General features: G+C 32.9%; 1 protein-coding gene across 1 annotated transcript in view; it reads left to right on the forward strand.

Annotated features, from left to right (window-relative positions):
• The window catches only part of Atm (ATM serine/threonine kinase), a 152,519-nt gene that overhangs the window by 31,515 nt on the left and 101,099 nt on the right, over positions 1-19,905 (forward strand). The window contains 19 exon segments of the mRNA XM_047515806.1: positions 970-1,139; positions 2,475-2,846; positions 3,807-4,001; positions 5,356-5,451; positions 6,451-6,515; positions 6,518-6,675; positions 8,616-8,741; positions 9,538-9,663; positions 10,492-10,505; positions 10,508-10,584; positions 11,747-11,917; positions 12,238-12,434; positions 14,720-14,802; positions 14,908-14,948; positions 14,951-15,062; positions 15,874-15,949; positions 16,072-16,081; positions 16,084-16,201; positions 19,143-19,263. Of these exon segments, the coding sequence (XP_047371762.1) occupies positions 970-1,139; positions 2,475-2,846; positions 3,807-4,001; positions 5,356-5,451; positions 6,451-6,515; positions 6,518-6,675; positions 8,616-8,741; positions 9,538-9,663; positions 10,492-10,505; positions 10,508-10,584; positions 11,747-11,917; positions 12,238-12,434; positions 14,720-14,802; positions 14,908-14,948; positions 14,951-15,062; positions 15,874-15,949; positions 16,072-16,081; positions 16,084-16,201; positions 19,143-19,263 (2,328 nt within the window).

Raw genomic sequence — 19,905 nt, forward strand, 5'->3', positions numbered from 1 at the left:
TGGGATTACAGGCATGTGCTACCTCACCCAGCTTCCATTCTTTTTTTTTTTTTTTTTTTTTTTGCGGTGTTGGGGATCGAACTCAGGGCCTTGTACACGCAAGGCAAGCACTCTACCAACTGAGCTATGTCCCCAGCCCCCAGCTTCCATTCTTAAAAGATTATCTATAGCAAATAACACAACCCTAGCCATAATGTTTCTTTGATGTTAAATAAGAATTCGTTTAGCCTAAAGTTCACAGTTTTTATGTGTCTTTCAGTGGTCATTAGTAATTTTATTGTTACAAAATCATCAGGACTATTTAGTTATAGAACATTTCCATCACCCCAAAAAGAAACCTCATATCCGTTAGCATTCAATTACAATCTTATCTTAGCATCTAGCAACCAACCATAATCTACTTCCAATGTCTCCGAATTTGCCTATTTTGAATGTTCCACAGAAATGGAATCATACAGTATGTGGTCTTTCGTGTCTGGTTTCCTTCCTTTAGTATATCATACCATGAATCAGTACTTTATTCCTTTTTATGCCTGAATAATATTTAATTGTATTGGGAATACTATGTTTTGCCTACATATTCAGTTGGTGACCTATTTTTCCTTTAGTAAAACTTTTTTTTCCCAGAGGTTGGTTAACATCCTAGGTTTTTATTTCATGTCAAATATTTATTAATGGTAAGTTTATAATTTATTCCTTTGAAAATATAAGTTTTTGCTTTAGTTTTAGATTTCTTGGTGCTTGTAGTAAATGTATCCAAAATACCTAGTACCTAATACGTTACTCACTTTCTAAAAATGTCATTACTGTTATGTAAAATGTTTTTTCTTACAGTTATCATTTTTATATATTTTTATAACAATATTCTTGCTTTTAGTTCCCTGTATTTTCATTGGAAAAGAATTTTTTTCCAGATGAAATATTAAAAACAATAGCGGTGGAAAATATAGACTTATTTTTATTTTACAGGTTTTTAATGAAGATACCAGATCTTTGGAGATTTCTCAGTCTTACACTACTACACAAAGAGAATCTAGTGATTATAGCATACCTTGCAAAAGAAGGAAAATAGAACTAGGTTGGGAAGTAATAAAAGATTATCTTCAGAAGTCACAAAATGATTTTGATCTTGTGCCTTGGTAAATGTCATCTTTTTCTTACTTAGTACCATTTCAGTCTCATTTCGTTTTTTTCCGAGAAAACCTTTGACAAAATCATTTCATCTCATTGGCTAGAAATAAGTCATTTGTCTATTCCCAAACTAATTATTAGCAAAGGAATTGTGGTGCCATGACAGGTTGAGGTTAATCATTAATGGCTTGTTTCCTGGGGCCAGGGACAGGGCCAGCTTTCTTAAACATATAGACATAGCAAGTAAAAAGCGGGGTACTGACTGAATGATAGGCAGTCAGTTGTTTCTGCCTTAAAATTCACTGAGTTGTACACCTTAACAGGGAGACAGTTGGTGTCATAGCACCTTCCTATGGAATTAAATTAGAAAGGAATTAAAAATACACTTCAGAAATCAGAATAATTTTGACCTTATGTCATAATGATAGGGTTTTTTTCTTTCTTCTCATATACCACTCACAGATATTTAAATAATTGTGGAATTCTGTGGAATCACAAAATATCCAGAAGTGTTAAATAACATGCCCAATGACATTTAGAAATTTAAAGATGATAGTCTTGTGATCAATGCTCTTTTGATTTTTACTATGTTGATGGAATGTTTCAATACAATTGAATTGTGAGAAAAAGGTATATTATTTTGATGTTTCTTAAACTTCTGCTATTTTATAGTTGAGGGTACCTAGTTCATAATCTGTCCTTTAAGTCAAGAGTTATTTATTGAGTACCTATTATATGCTAAGCATTACTTCTACAGTGATGAATAGCATACAGTTTCTGTTCTTGAGAAGCACATTCTAGAGATTTCACAGCAGATATTTATTAAATTAATGGAATTAATGTCAAAGAAAGGCAACTTTTTAGGTTTTTCTTGTTGTAAAGGAATGCCTTTGGTGACGTAGAGTAGGAGTGGGCAAAATAACTCTTAAGTAGAATATTATTAGTTATTCAGAATTTTCATTTAAGATAAACAAAATAGCTTACTCAAGTAACCAGAAGGTTGTTACTCTTCCTACCATTTTAGGAAGTAGGACCTAGTAAGTATTAACAGCCATTTTATTACCTTTTTAATGACTATTTAATTTTATGTGGTGCTGAGGGTTGAACCCAGTTCCTCACATGTGCTAGGCAAGCACTCTACCACTGAACCCACAGCCCCAGCCCTGACAGCCGTTTTATTTGGGGAACAATATAGAAATTTTGATGGTGATGCTTTAATTAAACTACTAGAAGTATATCATGTTAGTATACTATGTATTTTCCTTTAACTTGTTAATGGGATTGAAAACTTTTCAGATAACTTCTCCCCCCCCCTTCTTACTCGTTTAACATTTTTCTTTTAGGCTACAGATCACAACTCAATTAATATCAAAGTACCCTGCAAGTTTACCTAACTGTGAGATATCTCCATTACTGATGATACTGTACCAGCTTCTGCCTCAACAGCGACATGGGGAACGCACACCATATGTATTACGATGCCTTATTGAAGTTGCATTGTGTCAAGGCAAGAAATCAAACCTAGAAAGCTCTCAAAAATCAGATTTAGTAAAGCTCTGGATTAAAATTTGGTCTGTTACATTTCGTGGTATAAGTTCTGAACAGATGCAGACTGAAAACTTTGGTCTCCTTGGAGCCATTATTCAAGGTAATTTAGTTGAGGTTGACAGAGAATTCTGGAAGTTATTTACTGGATCTGTCTGCAAACCTTCTGGGTAAGTTGAATATGCACTGCATCAGATTTTACACACACACACACACACCCACACACACACCCCCCCACACACACTCACCCTTGATCATATTCATAGTTTATTATTTTACTTAAACATATAATTAAATTCTTTTTTAAACTGCTTTTGTTGTTTGGCCAAAAAGACTTAATTTGTAAATGTGAATATAGTTTCCGATGTGAAGAATTACTAAGGCTAGTTTTAAAGAATTTCTTTAAGAATTAGAGATTATATTTCTTTTATCTACAGTTTACAATTATGTATTCAGTATTCATAAACCATATTTTTTATAGTTCTGCATACTGTTACTATAGTTTTTTTATTAGAGTGTTATAATTATATGTAGAGTTTGGGTTCATTTTGACAAAATCATACATGCAAGAGATTTGATTTCGATCCCCTTCTCTCTCCCTCTTTTCTCCTCTACTGATCTTCCTTTTACTCCTTTATTTTGTTTTTGGTTGTTACTTTCTACATATACAAAAAGGTGAAATTCCCTTTGGTATATTTATATATGTACATAATAGGATTTGTTAAATTCATTCCATATTTCTTCCTCTTTCTCTTCCTTCCTTCCTTTCTTCCCTCCTCCCCTCCACTTCATTCCCTCTTGTTCTCCTTATACTCCTCTGATCTTCCCTGATACTGTGTCCCTTCCCCCACTGCCTTCTTTCCCTTATTTTGATCTAACTTCCACATGAGAGGAAACATTCAACTCTGATTTTCATTTAGTATGATTTTCTCCGATTGCATAGAGAGAGTTTTATCAAGAATTACCTTAAGTGTTACTAGACTTTTTATACACCTTTTTTTTTTTTTTTTGACAAAATGTACATGACTGTCTTGTGCCTGTCACTGTCCTGAGTATTGCAGGCACAGTGATAGATAAGCTTTCTGCTCTCATAGATGTTACTTTTAACAGTTGTTTTTGCTTCTTTGTAGTCCTTCAGTATGCTGTTTGACTTTGGCACTGACCAACAGTGTAGTTCCAGAAACAGTAAAAAAGGGAACAGAGCAGAATATATGTGATGTAAACAGAAGTTTTACTTTAAAGGAATCAATAATGAGATGGCTGTTATTTTATCAGTTAGAAGATGACTTAGAAGACAATGCAGAATTGCCCCCAATTCTTCAGAGGTAATTTTAGCTTGTCACATTCTGTTTGATTTTTTATTTTTTTATTTTAATTTTTTGTTTGTTTGTTTGTTTGTTTTAGTTATATACAGACAAAATACCTTAATACCGTTATTTTTATGTGGTGCTGAGGATTGGACTCAGTGCCTCCCATGTGTGAGGCAAGCACTCTACCACTGAGTTACAATCCCAGCCCCTTTATTTTGTTTTATAAGGCTCCCTCTACATGTTTGATCCCAGGTGGCTTTATTTTATGATAATGCAAGATTTCCGATGTTTGGCCTAAATGTTATCCATTATTTTTGTTTTACTGTGTTCTGAGACTTTGTGCTTGGATCATTTCTGTAAAGGTTGTCTCACTGTGAGTATGGGGAATATACATACAATTCTTTTCAAAATTTTTAACTGATATGTGTAAATTGTACATATTTATGGGATACCATATGATGTTTTGATATACATTGTGTATTGTTTAGATCAGGGAAAACATATCTATTCCAAACAGTTACATTTATTTATAGTGAACACATTCCTGTGCCCTTCACCAGAAATTCTTTCTCCTTTAAATTAGTACCTGTTAACCAACCTTTCCCACCACATATATTTCTTTGAGCATTTATTTTTCTTTGTGATCTTCTGTAAATAAGTCCACTTTCTGACTCATGTGGATCCTTAATCCATAGTCATTATGAGAGTATGTTCTGGGCGAAGTTTATTAAATTAATAGAATGAAGAGACAAGAAAGCCAGGCACGTATAATCCCAGCATCTCAGGAGACTGAGGCAGGAGGGTCTCAAGTTCAAAGCCAGCCTCAGCAATGGTGAGGCAACTCAGTGAGACCCTGTGTCTAAATAAAATACAAAATAGGGTTGGGGATGTGGCTCAGTGACTGAATGCCCCTGAGTTCAATCCCCAGTAACCTACCCCTCCAAAAAACAAACAAACAAACAAACAAAAGAAAGACAAAATAGGACTTAAGCCATAGGATGGGGGACCAGAGCAGCTTGTTCACATAACCTTTTCACAGATGCTGATTTGAATTTATGACTAGAGGGCCAACCTCTGGATCCTGTGCTTTGCTTTCATTTCATAAACTTGTTTATTTTAGAAATAATCTTTAAAAATTAAATATGATTCTGCTTCCAAGCAGTTTGGAAGCAATAGTAACATAATGTATATCCTCTAAATTCTCCTTTCAGATATTAAAAGATTCACTACAGAGGAAAACAATTTTAATTTAGGATCCACATGTTAGAAATAAAACTTTATAGTTAAACATGTTAAAGAATGGATGTTAAAGAATTTTTTAAATGGCTTATTGTCTTTTAATATAAAAGCTTTTTGTTTTTCTTGTTAGTAATTTTCCTCATCTCATCCTGGAGAAAATTCTTGTGAGTCTCACAATGAAAAACTGCAAAGCTGCAATGAATTTGTTTCAAAGTGTGCAAGAATGGTATGTTATCTTTAATTACAAAAGTAATACTTTTATCAGGGTAGTGGCTTCATCTTGTTAATTATGACTTAATTGTTCAAGTTAAAAAAAATCACATCCATTGAGAAAAGATATATGTAATTCAGTGATTATAATCCATGTTCTATAACTTCAGATCAAGGTAATTATTTTCTAATGCTGTATAGTGTAACATGACAAGTGTCAGTGGAAAAACTTGAATGGTTGTGGTAGGAAATTAGGAATATAAACTTTATGTGAACTTTCTTAGGTGACCCATTTTTATATGTTACATAAAATGTTAGCTTTAAAAACTAAAAACAATTGAAAATAAAAATAAACAAAAACTTGGTTTTAGTTAATTGACTATTGTCATTGCAATTGAAAATGACTCACTGGCATGAAGTTTCTGAATTTTTCAAAAGCGTGTAAGAATGGTATAGGATAAAAAAAATCCTGCAGTTTGGAGAAATCAGAAATGAAAAAAGGAATACCGTTTTTCTTTCTAATATTTTTTTGAATTGCCCATTGAAATTGTAACCTGGATTTCTTTTTATCTACCTGCTAGTAAAATTTGCTACTGAATAATGAAATTTAATATATAGGTATCAAAGACCAAAAAGGAAAACCATTTAAATCCTTTACCATTAATTTGTTAAGTGATCTTTGAATGATGTAGATGCTGTGTTCATGTCTGTGTCCTTGCCATTCCCCCCCACCCCTTCCACACACATAGTACTGAGGGATTTAACCCAGGGTCTTAATGAATGCTAGGCAAATGCTTTGTCACTGAGATATATCCCCTGCTCCTTTAAAAGTTTTTGTTTATTTGGAGACTGTCTCCCTCAGTTGCCTAGGCTGACCTTAAACTTGCCATCCTGGGCAACTGAGACATGTGCCACCACACCTGCCTTATGTTAATGTTTTAATATGTAAAACATTGCTAACATATGGAGAGAAAGGATTAGGTGTTTTGGTTATAAAAATCTTATTCTCTTGAAGTGAACACCATCAAAAAGTTAAAGAAGAGCCTTCATTCTCAGAAGTAGAACAACTGTTTCTTCAGACAACTTTGACAAGATGGATTTTTTAACTGTTGTGGAGGAATGTGCTGTAGAAAAGTATCAATCCAGTATTGGTTTTTCTGTTCATCAAAATCTCAAGGAATCATTGGATCGCTATCTTCTGGGATTAGCAGAAAAACTTCTTAATAATTACTCATTTGAGGTGAGATTTTTTAGAAAAAGAACAAAAGCCTGTATTCAACTTTTGTAGATTGTTAATGAGAAATATGAGTAGAAAAAGGCACTAAGGATGGTGATAGGCTTGGTTTTAAGAGAAAAATGTCAAGACGTGGCAACATGAGGGAAAACAGCACAAAGAAAGGAAAACTGAAGAATAATTTTGAGGATGTCTCTTCTACCAGGAATTCTGGTAGAAATAAACAGTTATTTGGTTAGGTTAGTGGGGAATACAAAGGCTGGAATAGAAGAATTACATGATAAAACAAACCTCTCAATACAAAGGAGGGTGACGTTACATTAACAGGAGAGATCTAATTTATTATTTATTTTTCTTTTTTTTTTCTTTTTTTTTTTTCTTTTTTGTGGTTTTGGGTTGAACGCAAGGCCTTGTATATCCTAGGCAAGTACTCTGTCATTGAACTACATCCCCAGCCCCCAAAAGATACAATTTAAACAGCTTTGTTAGATTGTGGTGCCATTGGAAGTGGAAGGAATGAATCAAACACCATTACCCTATGTAAATGTATGATTACACAATGGTATGCCTCTACTTCATATACAAACAGAGAAACAAGTTGTACCCCTTTGTTTACAATAAAAATAAAGAATTATAATAAGTGTACTGGCAATTACTCAGTTTTTAAAGGTCATTTAGGAATTTTTCAAATTTTCTTTTACTTAAAAAAATTCCAACTTTGTGTGTACTATTCTCTTGTCAAAACTCCCATTTCTTTGAACTTGAAATGCATTTCTAAATCATCCACATGTTAAAATCCTTACTAAAACCTTTTTTTTTTTACAAAAAGCACAGACATACAAATTTTTCATCTTTTAATTTTCTTAATATTTCAGTCTTCTAAAATTTTTTAAAAGTTGGTTTTAATTAGTTATACATGATAGTAGAATGTACTTTTTTGATACATCATATGTAAGTGGAGTATAATTTCTCATTCTTCTGGTTATATATGCTGTAGATTCCCATAATTATATGTACTTGGTGTAATAATGTCTGATTCATTCTCCAAATCTCCCTACCCCCTTACCCTCTCCCCTCCCTTTACTTCAGTCTTTACTATCTTCTTTGTTCTTATACACAGATATCTCTTAAACTACCATGGTTTCCTAAAGGGTATATATATATATATATATAAATTATATATATATAAAATTATATATATATATATATATATAAATCTCTCTATCCTCTACAATGTCTTGTTAAGTGGTAAATGATAAAAAAAAAAATTGTTGATAAAGTAAAGCCTATAAGCTATTCAAGGGAGTGAATTCAGTAGTCAGGTTTATTTTAAGATTACAACCTGAAGAACCAAGAAGGGCAGTATACCTGTTTCATCGGTCTTATTTATCATTAATTACTGACCTTCTTCTATATCATTATATTCACTTTCATTACAAAGTAATTTTAGTTTTCTTTATTTTCCCCTAGAACACCATTTCCTATAATATTGAAACAAAAAAAATCCAAAAATTGTATTTTTCTGTGTAGTCTTCGCACTTATACATAATTTTATAAAATTATCTAAAAGTATCTGCTGGCAAAAATATTTTCCCCTAGTATGTGGAATCTAAATGACTGAATAAGTCAAGTGTGGTCCCTCAGAAGCTTAAATTGTCCTTTACTGTCTCTCTATATGAATCTAATTTCTGCCACTTTAAAGGGAAATATCCTCCTTGGCACTAGGAGATACCTAAGCCATTTTTGTTGAAAATCCTGGTTATCATAACTCTGTAGTGATTTGTAGGTATTTTTAAAGATGCTCAGAACATTTCACCTTTAACTCAATTAACTGAATTTCGTTTCTTAGTATGTACACAAAACTTGTTCTCACAAAGTAATTCCAGAGTACTCAGAATTACTTATGAAATCCATTTTTTAAAAAAAAAATTCTGGTTTTATTTAAGATTACAAATTCAGAAACACTTGTCCGTTGTTCAAGTCTTTTGGTGGGTGTTCTCGGCTGCTTTTGTTATATTGGTGTATTATCTGAAGAGGAAGCATATAAATCAGAATTATTCCAGAAAGCTAAGGTAGGACAATTTATCCTAAAGTTTTTCTGAGAAAATTGTTATATAAGACAAAATATTATGCAGGTTTAGCATCCCTAATCTGAAAAGCTGAAATCTGAAATGCTTCAAAACCTGAAACTTTTTGAGTGCTAACATGACAAATACAAAATTCCACACCTGACATTCTTGACAGGTCACAGTCAAAACATAGGCACATAACATGTACTTGTACAGATTACCTTCAGGCTATGTGTAAAGTATATGAAACAAATGAATTTTATGTTTAGACTTAGATCTCATCTTCAGATATTTCACATGCATGGAAATATTACAAAACCTGAAAAAATCTCAACTCTGAAACCCTTTGTCCTAAGCATTTTGAATAAGGATACTTAGCCTGAATCTCTTTCATTTATACAGTCTGAAAAGCAATTATACTGTCTTTCCTTAAGATTTAAAATTTTTATGAGCCAACTATAAATAAATAATCTCACATTAAAATTTATTTTTACCCATGCTTTAAATAGTTTTTCCTGTAATGATTTATCCCAAAGAATCCTTGATTAAAGGTATTAATCAACTAGGCTTTAAGGTTGAAACTTGTTCATCTGTTTGTACTCCACTGTGGTACAATTTGCAGTGAGAAAAGGGTATGAGATTTGTCATCATTTTGATCATAATTTTGAATTTTATTGTATAACTATATGCAACTTCTAAAAACATTTAAGTTTTGACTCTTAAGTGAAACTTTGAAAAGCAATACTAAAGTATAATTTTAACTGGAATTTGTATTTTTTTCTTTTATTGTTCTTAATAGTCTCTAATGCAGTGTGCAGGAGAGAGTATCTCTCTGTTTAAAAATAAGACAAATGAAGAATATAGAATTGGTTCATTGAGAAATATGATACATCTGTGTATAAGTTGCTTGTGTAACTGTACCAAGGTAAGGTATTCTTACTTGGTAGTATAGCCTATTTATGGTGTAGTTACTTGGTGGTGCTGGTGGGTTTGTTGGTCCATTCATAAGTTTATAAACTGATTTAAAATGAAATGGAGTGCTAAAGAAAGGTAATATCCAGAGGAGTAAATAAATATGTAACCTGAGTTCTCATGAAACTAACTTCATTATTTCAGGAAAGTAGCTGAGATTGTCTTAGCACTTGTATATATTACTGCTTAGATGAATCTTTCGTTGCTAGCATATTTTCATTCATTTAATAAAAATTTGTCATCTAGTATGTAATGTGCATAATGCTTTGGGAGGGTTAGTGAGATAAATTAACTCCAGTACAAACTTTTCTTTCTTTTACCCAGATGATCTTACACAAAATTTGATGGAGAGTGATACTATGTATAATCGGTGTTTTGATTTCGAGCAGGCTTGTAGATTAACTGAGCCAGACCAGAGTGTTGTTAATAATTGGAAACATCTTTGAGAGCATATATCAGTATTATTAACATACATTTTTTGGTTTTGTGATTTTTTTTTCAGCATTTTGCTATAAATGGGGAAGGAGAAAAGTGTAAAAATAAATTCTAGCTTATAATTGTTACTTAGGTTTGGAATGAATAATAGCTGAAATTTTAATGTTGTTTAGACTAATGAAAGACATTTGCTATAGTTATTATTATTCTAAGAAAATAGGTTAACATTTTTGAAGCAGCAGTTTTGAGCTAATAGTGAGCTCTTTATCTACATTTTATTTAAGATAGAGAAAATATTATTGCCAAGAATGATTGTTTTTATTCTTTGTGTTTGTCTCAATTATAGCAGAATCCAGAAAGATTGTATCTGGCTTTTTCCTACGATTGTTAACATCAAAGCTCATGAACGACATTGCAGAAATTTGTAAAAGTTTAGTAAGTATGCTTTTCTGCAACCATATTTCATTGTTTCTAAACTTCTCTTTTTGGTTGAAATAGCAAATAGGGATATGTATCAGAGTGTATAACACTTATATTTTTTTAAAACTTTTTTATACCTTTATGTGGTGCTGAGGATCAAACCAAGTGCCTCATGTGTGCTAGGAAAATGCTTTACCACTGAGCTACAGCCCCAGCCCCCAGCAACTTACATTTTTATAAATGTGAAAATTAAATAAAGTTATTTGGTTTTGGGGAAATATGTTTGATTACTTCTTAATATCAATACCTCGGATAGTTCCTGGGTTTTAGTTTCCCAATAAAAAATAGACTGAAAAATTGGGGACTAATCATCCAGGCTTATAACTATTTCTGTGTGATCCTACAGCAAAATTCAAAATAATTCTGTCATCTTTAAAAATCTGACAAACACATAACATTGCCAAACAGGCAACATGTTTTTATTGTGATATTTTTCTTCTTCTATATAACTGGGCTTATACTTACACTGTACCTTTTTTGTTGTCTAAAACAGTGCCTTTTGCACATTGTAGTTACTTGGCTATCTATTAAGTATAAAAAAACCCATTTAAAGGATGTAGGAAAAATTCTAGTAAGGAACTTGCTTATTCAAAAGGAAAGTGAATTTTACCTTTTTTTTTTTTTTTTTTTTTTTTTTAAAGATAGGGTCTCTCTATGTTGCCGAGGCTGACCTCAAACTTCTGGTCAATCTATCTTCCTTCCTCAGCCTCCTGAGGAGATAGGACTATAGGTGCTTCAGGTGCATGCCACTATACCTGGCTTGGATTTTACTTTTTGAGGGACGTTTCGTCCTCCAAAAGTCATAGCAGTTTATACTTTTTCCCCACATCCCCACTAATTTGGGGTATTATATAAAACTTTTTAAAATTTAATTTTTGTATACTCAAATTATAGTTGTAGGTATTCATGGGGTATAGAGTGGTGACATAGTATTCGAATACAATGAAATAACTATTGAACTTCTTTATGTAAGAAGTTATTTTAAAAATTTATGTATTATTCTATAACCTAGACCTAGTTTATATACCCTTTTTTCTTTGAATTTTGGATCAGGCGAATTTTAACTACACTGTGCTTCTGAAAGAAGTCAACTTGAATATCTTTATTTTTCTTGTTTGCAGGCATCCTTTATCAAAAGCCATTTGACCATGGAGAAATAGACTCAGTGAAAGATGATACTGATGAAAATCTAAAGGAGGCGAAGGATTCATCTTCCATGGATCTTCTTAAAGATTACCCTGTTGGTAATGTGAGTGATGCAAGTGATTCTGGGGAGAGCCAAAGTACTATTGGTAAATACATCTTTACTGCTTGAGAGTTCTTTTACCTCTTTATAATAAAATGCCTCACTGGTGTCAACTTTATGCTTTAGTCTGTTAGGATTGCTCCTTTACTGTATACTTTAAATCTTTCTGATTTTTAGTTGAACTTAACTAGTTTTGTTTTGTTCTTGGGAAGAATTTAAAATTAAGAAGTATAATCACATGATAGATTATTTGCATAGTGGAAAGTTGGAGAGATGTTTGAATTTGTATTCAATGTATATGACTACCGTGCCCCTCTCTTAGTGTTAATGAAGTGTTTTTTTTTTGTTTTTTTTTTTTTTTTTTAGGCGCCATGAATCCATTAGCTGAAGAATTGTCAAAGCAAGATCTACTTCTTTTAGACATGCTCAAGTTCTTATGTATGTGTGTAACCGCATCTCAGACCAATACTGTATCATTTAGAGCAGCTGATATACGGAGAAAACTGTTAATGCTAATTGATTCTAGCATCCTGGATCCTACTAAATCTCTTCATGTCCACATGGTGAGTCAAGTAGCACAAAGAAGTTCTTCATTTCTTTCTGGTGTTGCTGACTAAATACAAATAACCTGACATGTTAAGAATCACATAGTGCCTTGAAAACTTGAAATGAATCTGAGACTGATTGTAAAATATACTTTTTCCCTTTTTTTTTTGGAGATGAAGTTTTGCTATGTTGTCTAGCTGGCCTTGAGTTCCTGAATTCAAACAGCCCTCCTGCCTCCACTTCCTCAATGACTGGAAATATAGACATATGCAACCCCACCCATCTTTTACCTTTTCTTTTAATGTGCTGTGAAAAAAAATTTAAATAGATGCTGAAACATTAAAAATTGGTTAGATTTTGGGTAGATTTAGTTCTATTAGAAATAACTATTGTAAGTTATTGTGGACTAGATCAAGAAATAAATAGAACTTGACTATAAAAATATACATGATATTATGTTTGAATTTTTGTTTTGCCTTGGACTTGAGACTATTGATAGATCTCAATTCTAGTTTATTACCAAAGGGTTTGTTTATTTTTCTCTGTCCCAATTTATAGTACCCTTTTATGACAGTAAAGAATCCTGGCTTCTCATACATGTGGTAATTTACTCATACTCAATACATGTAGTAATTTACTCAGTAACCTTATATGGAACTGATTTTCTGACCATGTGGAATATCTCCTTAAACCCAGTCCTCATGAACAGTTGGGTAGAGCCTTTAACACCGAGTAGCTGCTGATTGGGTCCCCAGGTTATGTCTTACATTTATTGTAAATTTGGCAGACATGCCTGATGAGTTCCTCATTATGGCAGACATGGAGATTGAGTCCCCAAAGGAATTTTGGCCACGTTCCCATCTTTGATGAACATGTGCATTGAACCTCTAGCCCAGGCAAACAGGTTTGGTTGTGCCTTGTTGGAGTCCTATTTTCAGACTTTCTAGTCAAGTCTCTCACCTTGACCAAGGAAAGGGTTGTATGCTTTTCTTGAAGCTTTAATGTTTAAAGTCATTTCAAGATATTCAGTACCATCACATGCAACTCTCATTTAATTATTGAAAAGGACCAGGTATGGTACTGCATACCTGCAATCCCAGCTGCTTGGGAGGCTGAAGCAGGAAGATCCAATTTCAAGACTAACTTGGTCAACTTACAAGACCTTGTCTCAATTTTTTTTAAAAAAGGACTGGGAATGTAGCTCAGTGGTATGACACCCCTGGGTTATATCCCCAGTGCCACCAGGAAAAAAAAAAAAAAAAAAAAGAAAGAAAGAAAAGAATCATTTAATTTTCATTTTTAATATATGACAAGTGATAAGAAATATTTTTGTATATACAGATGATAAAGAGAAAACAATCTCTTATATTTCCTAGTGTACATAGGAAATATTTGGCAGCTCTCAAAAAAAAACTGGTTTCCTAGTTATCACTATTAATCTTTTTTTTGTTTGTTTGTTTGTTACTGGGGATTGAACCCAGGGGTACTTTGCAACTGAGCTACATCCCCAGTTTTTAGTATTTTTTATTTTGAGACTGAGTCTCACTAAGTTGCTTAGGGCCTAAGTTACTGGGGCTGGCCTCAAACTTGAGATACTTCTCTCTCAGTATCCTGAGTAACTGGGTTTACATGTGTGTTCCTCTGAGCTTGGTATTCTCATTATCATTCCATTGTACCATGTACTCCCTTACATGATTGCCATATAGGAAGGTAGATAAGGATACTTTGACTTTTTTCCTGCACATGATTATTTCTGCTTTCCAAAATTTATTAATTGGTTAGTTTTTAGCCATTTTACTCTTATACAACCATTATTTTGGGAGTGTAGAGACATCATATAGTTTCAGATTCATGCTTTATCTCTTAATTGCAACAGTGATAATAATGATTAATTATTGAATGGTTATTTTCTCTAATCCTCACAGTTATGTGGCCAGATAAGTGACCTGTCTCCATTTTATAGGTGAGGGTTCAAAGACCCCAGATATAAGGCCAGGTTTTTATAATGTACAACTTAACATTATTGTGCTGGGATTTATGTTTTTAGTTTTTTATTTTCAGTTGTACAGATTAATTGGATTTACTGTGTCCAGTTCCATATATGCATACATTGTGAATTTGAATCCGTTGTATGATATGAAAGACCTTTTTTTATATGCCCTTTTAAAAATATTTACAGCTTTGTGTGTATATGTACATGTGCATATGAATTTATATTTAAATTGGATGTATGTGCATAATTATGCTTTTTAAAATAAAAGATGTTAAAAAAGCTGGTTTATTTCCTCCTATACCGTTTTAGTACCTAGTACTTTTAAAGGAACTTCCTGGAGAAGAACATCCTTTGTCAATGGAAGATGTTGTTGAACTTCTGAAGCCACTATCGTAAGAAATTAAAACCACATTACGTCCACCTTAAATTTATCAACTGATTTATCAACTGATGGGTTCTACTAAGCTTGTAAAACTTAATTCTTTTTTCCTTCACAGCAATGTGTGTTCTTTGCATCGTCGTGACCAAGATGTTTGTAAACAATTTTAAACCATGTCCTTCCTATAGTGACAAACCTCGGTCAAGGCAATATGGACAGTGAGCATACAAGGGATGCTCAAGGACAGTTCCTTACAGTGATTGGAGCATTTTGGTAGGTATAATCTGTTTGGTAGATTTGTTAATTTCTTTTTGCTTCCTCTGGATACAGATTCAAACTTTGCATTCCACATTAGTGTTTTCTTGTGATTCTCTGTGTGATTATGTGCATCTTTTAACAATAAAATAATGTAATTTATGTTTACCCTTAATTGCTTGAAGAACTTCATTTTTTTCTTCATAGAACTTGACTTTCCAAACTATTGAGTGTATTTCTCTGCTCATTTGGAGTCACTTAAAATCTGACAGTTTGGTGAATTAAAAAAATTCAGTAAGTTTAAATGAATTGTTCGTTTTCCCAGAATGTACCAATTTGCCTTGTCACTGGTATTTCATGCATATTATAATGGTGTGAGATAACATTATGATGCTTATAGAAGAGCACATATATATAACTTAGCACCCTCAGACTATTTGATAAGGACTTTCTAATTATTGTAGAATGTGGTTTTGAAATCTCTGATATAAGAACCCAAAATGACATTTTTAAAAATGTCCTTTCATTAGTAAGTTTTTAATGTGGTAACTCAACTATGCCTCCAGTGTGGTAACTCAATTATGCCTCCAAATAGAGGCATAATTGTATAAGACAAACAATATACATTGAATGAATTCATTTTCAAACTGATTTCTTTTAGCTGGAATTTTGGGGAAGGCAAATACTTTGGCACGTTCCGTATAATGCTAATTAAGTAGCACAGAAAGAAATTTTGGACGTAACCTATAATAACCTTAATATCTAGTGATTTTTGTGACTGCTTTTATTGGAATGATATTTGACATGGAAAATTTTTACTTGATTTTAGGCATCTAACAAAGGAAAAGAAGTGTATATTCTCTGTAAGGATGGCCCTTGTGAAGTGCCTTAAAACTCTGCTTGAGGTGAGTTATTTCATATGATTAAGATCGTCATTAAAATTTTAAATCAGACTTCAATTCTGTTAGTGATTTTTCTTTTCAAAGTTTCATATTTAACCTCAGTTTCTCTTTTCCCATTTGACTAGGCTGATCCTTATTCAAATGGGCTATTCTTAATGTAATGGGAAAAGACTTCCCTGTAAATGAAGTATTTCCACAATTTCTTGCTGATGATCATCACCAAGTTCGCATGTTGGCCGCAGAGTCAATTAATAGGTAATGGTTAGATTTTCCTGAAATGTTTTGAATGCTGTAGATAGCAGTGCAATTTCTAGCACATTCACAACTCACTAGTTGTGATATTAACAGCAACTAACAGCTATGCGTGGTGGCACACGCCTGTAATCCCAGTGGCTCGGGAGGCTGAGACAGGAAGATCTCAAATTTAAAGCCAGCCTCAGCAACAGTGATGTGCTAAGCAACTGAGATCCCATCTCTAAATAAAATACAAAACAGGGCTGGGGATGTGTTTTAGTGGTTGAGGGCTCTTGAGTTCAGTCCCCAGTATCCCCCCCAAAAAAATATATATATATATTTGTTTATTTATAAATGAAATTTAAAATATGTATATATTAACATACTGTATGCCTAGTATTTATATTTTCTCTTAAATGCTGTAGAGAAAATACCGACAGTTCTGTTACTTTGATGCTATTATTTTCTCTAATTTAAAAATGAAAACTCTGGCTCAGAGAAGTAAAGTAGCTTGCTAACATAGATAAGCCATTGATTTGTGTTAAGTGTATACACTACCACTTATGAGAAGTGTAGAAAGTTTGTATGTTACCAAGATTTTATGTGAGTTTATAAAATGATAGCATATTTCACATGGTTCTAATCACAGTTATACTTTTGTGGGGGTGTACGTATGGTTTGGCACTGGAATTATTCTATCACAGGGATCTGGTATGTTTTGTTATGGGGCGCAACTTAAGAACAGATGGATCACCACTGAGAAGTTCAAATTTGAGAGTCTTTATTAAGCCGGCCAGCTGACTGGCTCACACAATGCCCCAAAAAATGGCTATTGGGAGAACAGCCATGACCACAGGGTTGTAGGGGTTCTTATACCAAAAATCACATTAATCATAAGTGTCTGTTGCTATGATTCGAAATCACACGTTAACATCATGAAATCATCGACAGAGGGGGAAGTGGGTCAAAATGACCCTTACCTAGGTACAAACTAAAGAATGGTAACTAACATCCACACAATCACTGTTCACATGGTACATTGTTTAGGAGCCATAGGAATCAAAAGAGAGCAATTCTTTACTACATAGGAGTTGCCATTGTATATTATTAAACATGTCACACCAAGTAACTGATGATGGGCACAGAAGAGGGTGTTCCCATGGGAGAAGCTTATTTCCTACATAACATGGAGTCTCAGAGCAAAATGGAGTCTGTTTAGTCATTTCCCTTATAGTCTGGCCTATGACATTCTCATGGAGTCAGATCTGTCAGCCCATCACAGTTTGAGTACTTGAATAAACAAATATTAATTTCCTAAGGACTGCATGTGATTTTAAAACTCTAAATTGCAACATACCTATAAATCCCCCCCAGCTGCACTCCCTATAAAGAAAGCACTTTCCTGCTTTATTTTTCTCTATAACATATGTCAACACTTGAAGTAATATTGTAATACATTTCCCTATTCCACTAGAATATAAACTCCTTGAAGGCATTAATTTTTGTCTGTTCTGTTCATTGCTGTACCTTTAGCATGTAAAACAATATCTGGCATGTTGTAAGTATTTGGTAACTATTGGTAAAATAAGTGAAATTATTTGAAAAAGAAATGACATGCTACTTTAGTTAAATCAAGCCAAAGTCATTTGAGTAATTTAACTATTCAGAAGTGACCAATAATTGAAGATTACCCTAAAGACATTGCCGTAGCAATCACATAATAAGTGTTAGAAGTACGGTATCCAGGATCTGAATGTGCTGACAGTACTGTTTCCATCAACCAGATTTTGTGTCTAATTCCTCAGTTTTGAACTCTTTTTAGTAAGACAGTAGAGTATTATAAGGATTACTAGTGAATGTGTATAGTAGTTAAAATCCTTACTGAATTTTTGGGTAAAAATGGAAAACTTTATGTATTGAAGTTAAAGGTCTGGGGTTACATAGAAGCATAAGTTAAATGTAATGTAGCAGTATAGTGGTGGCATAGAAAACAAAAATCTCTTAAGATTAAAAAGTAGAAATTCAATAATAATATGAAAGAAATATTTGTTGATTTTGAGTTTTTCCACTTGTCAGATATTTAATGTTGGGCTTTTTTGAGAGAGGATAGAGAAACTAGAGGAATCAAAAATAACAAAAATTACTAAAATGTGTAAAGGACAAAATTGATTAAAAAGTTGTCGTAAGGGCTGGGATTATGGCTCAATGGTAGTGTGTTCGCCTAGCACTCTCGAGGCCTTGGGTTCAGTCCCCAGAACCACATAAAAAAATAAAATAAAATAAATGTGTCCACCTACAACTTAAAAAATATTAAAAAAAAAAGTCGTAAACATGTGGATGTTTGCTTAAGGCACTAATCAACTTTTCTCCATCATATAAAGTGAAATTTAAATGAATCATCAAGGCATTAAGTTACCCACTTTCAGGATCATTAAACATTAGAGCAGGTTGACAAGGAGTCTGTAGACTCTTCTGATTGATGTTTGACAAGAGAAACAGTTATCTTCTCTGGCAGTTTGAGTTCAGTGTTGTTCAAATTTGGGCAGTAGTTAAAAGATATTTTGGTACCTTCTTCACTTATAAGGAGACAAGGGATTATGTATTCAGGGTTTTAATACTAGGCAGATGATAGAACCTTTCAAGATGAACTAAATTTAACCTTTTTTTTTTTTTTTTTTTTGGTATCCAGAATTAAACCCAGGGGTACTTAACCACTGAGCAACATGCCCAGCCCTTTTTATATTTTATTTAGAGACAGGGTCTCAGTGAGTTGCTTAGGGCCTTACTAAGTTGCTGAGGCTAGCTTTGAACTCTAGATCCTCCTGCTTCCTCAGATTAATCTTGAAGAAAGTACTAGTATGTATATATTACAGGGTGGTTTGTTTTTGTTTTATAATATGCTTTGAAAAGTAGGGTTTGAAATTTTAAGAATTGTTTCAGTTTTGCTTTTTTTTTTTTTAAGATTATTTCAGGATATGAAGGGAGGAGATTGTTCCAGGTTATTGAAAGCACTCCCATTCAAGCTTCAGCAAACAGCTTTTGAAAATGCATATTTAAAAGCTCAAGAAGGACTGAGAGAAGTGGTAATTTTAGTAATATGTTTACTTTTATCGTGTGCTTTCTATGAATATCCTATATATTCCTTTTGAAACTTGACACAAGACAGTTTGTGTCCAGTCATTACAACGTAAAGCTCATCTAAGACTACTGTGATTTGAATGAAATTACTTTATTTATAGGCCATACTGGATCAAATAATTATTATTTCTTTTGTAAGCTGAAGCTTATCTTTAGGGCGTTTGTGGGGAAAAACAAATTTAACTTAATGGGAGTTTAAGTGACTTCCTTTTTTTTCTATTTAAGAAATTCTTTTGTATAAGATCTGGTTTAGAACCAGTTAAGAGACTATGTGACCATAAGGTAGAAAGATTCTAATATAAAATCAACTTAGCTTGTTTTTTTAGTGAAATGTTTGATTTTCACATTTCTCTGTAGAATATTTTTTCTTTCTTTTTTTTTTTTTTAGATGTTGATGGAAGTTTATTTTATTAATTTATTTGTATATGGTGCTGAGAATCAAACCTAGTGCCTCACACATGCTAGGCAAGTGTTCTACCACTGAGCCACAACCCCAGCCCCAAATATTTTTCTTAAATGGTAAAAATTAATGATCATATTTATTTATTTTTGCCCTGATTTGTTTCTGAAAATGACTTGAGCTGGTT

This window comes from Sciurus carolinensis, chromosome 11, assembly GCF_902686445.1.
Source record: "Sciurus carolinensis chromosome 11, mSciCar1.2, whole genome shotgun sequence".
In the NCBI taxonomy this organism is placed as follows: Eukaryota; Metazoa; Chordata; class Mammalia; order Rodentia; family Sciuridae; genus Sciurus; species Sciurus carolinensis.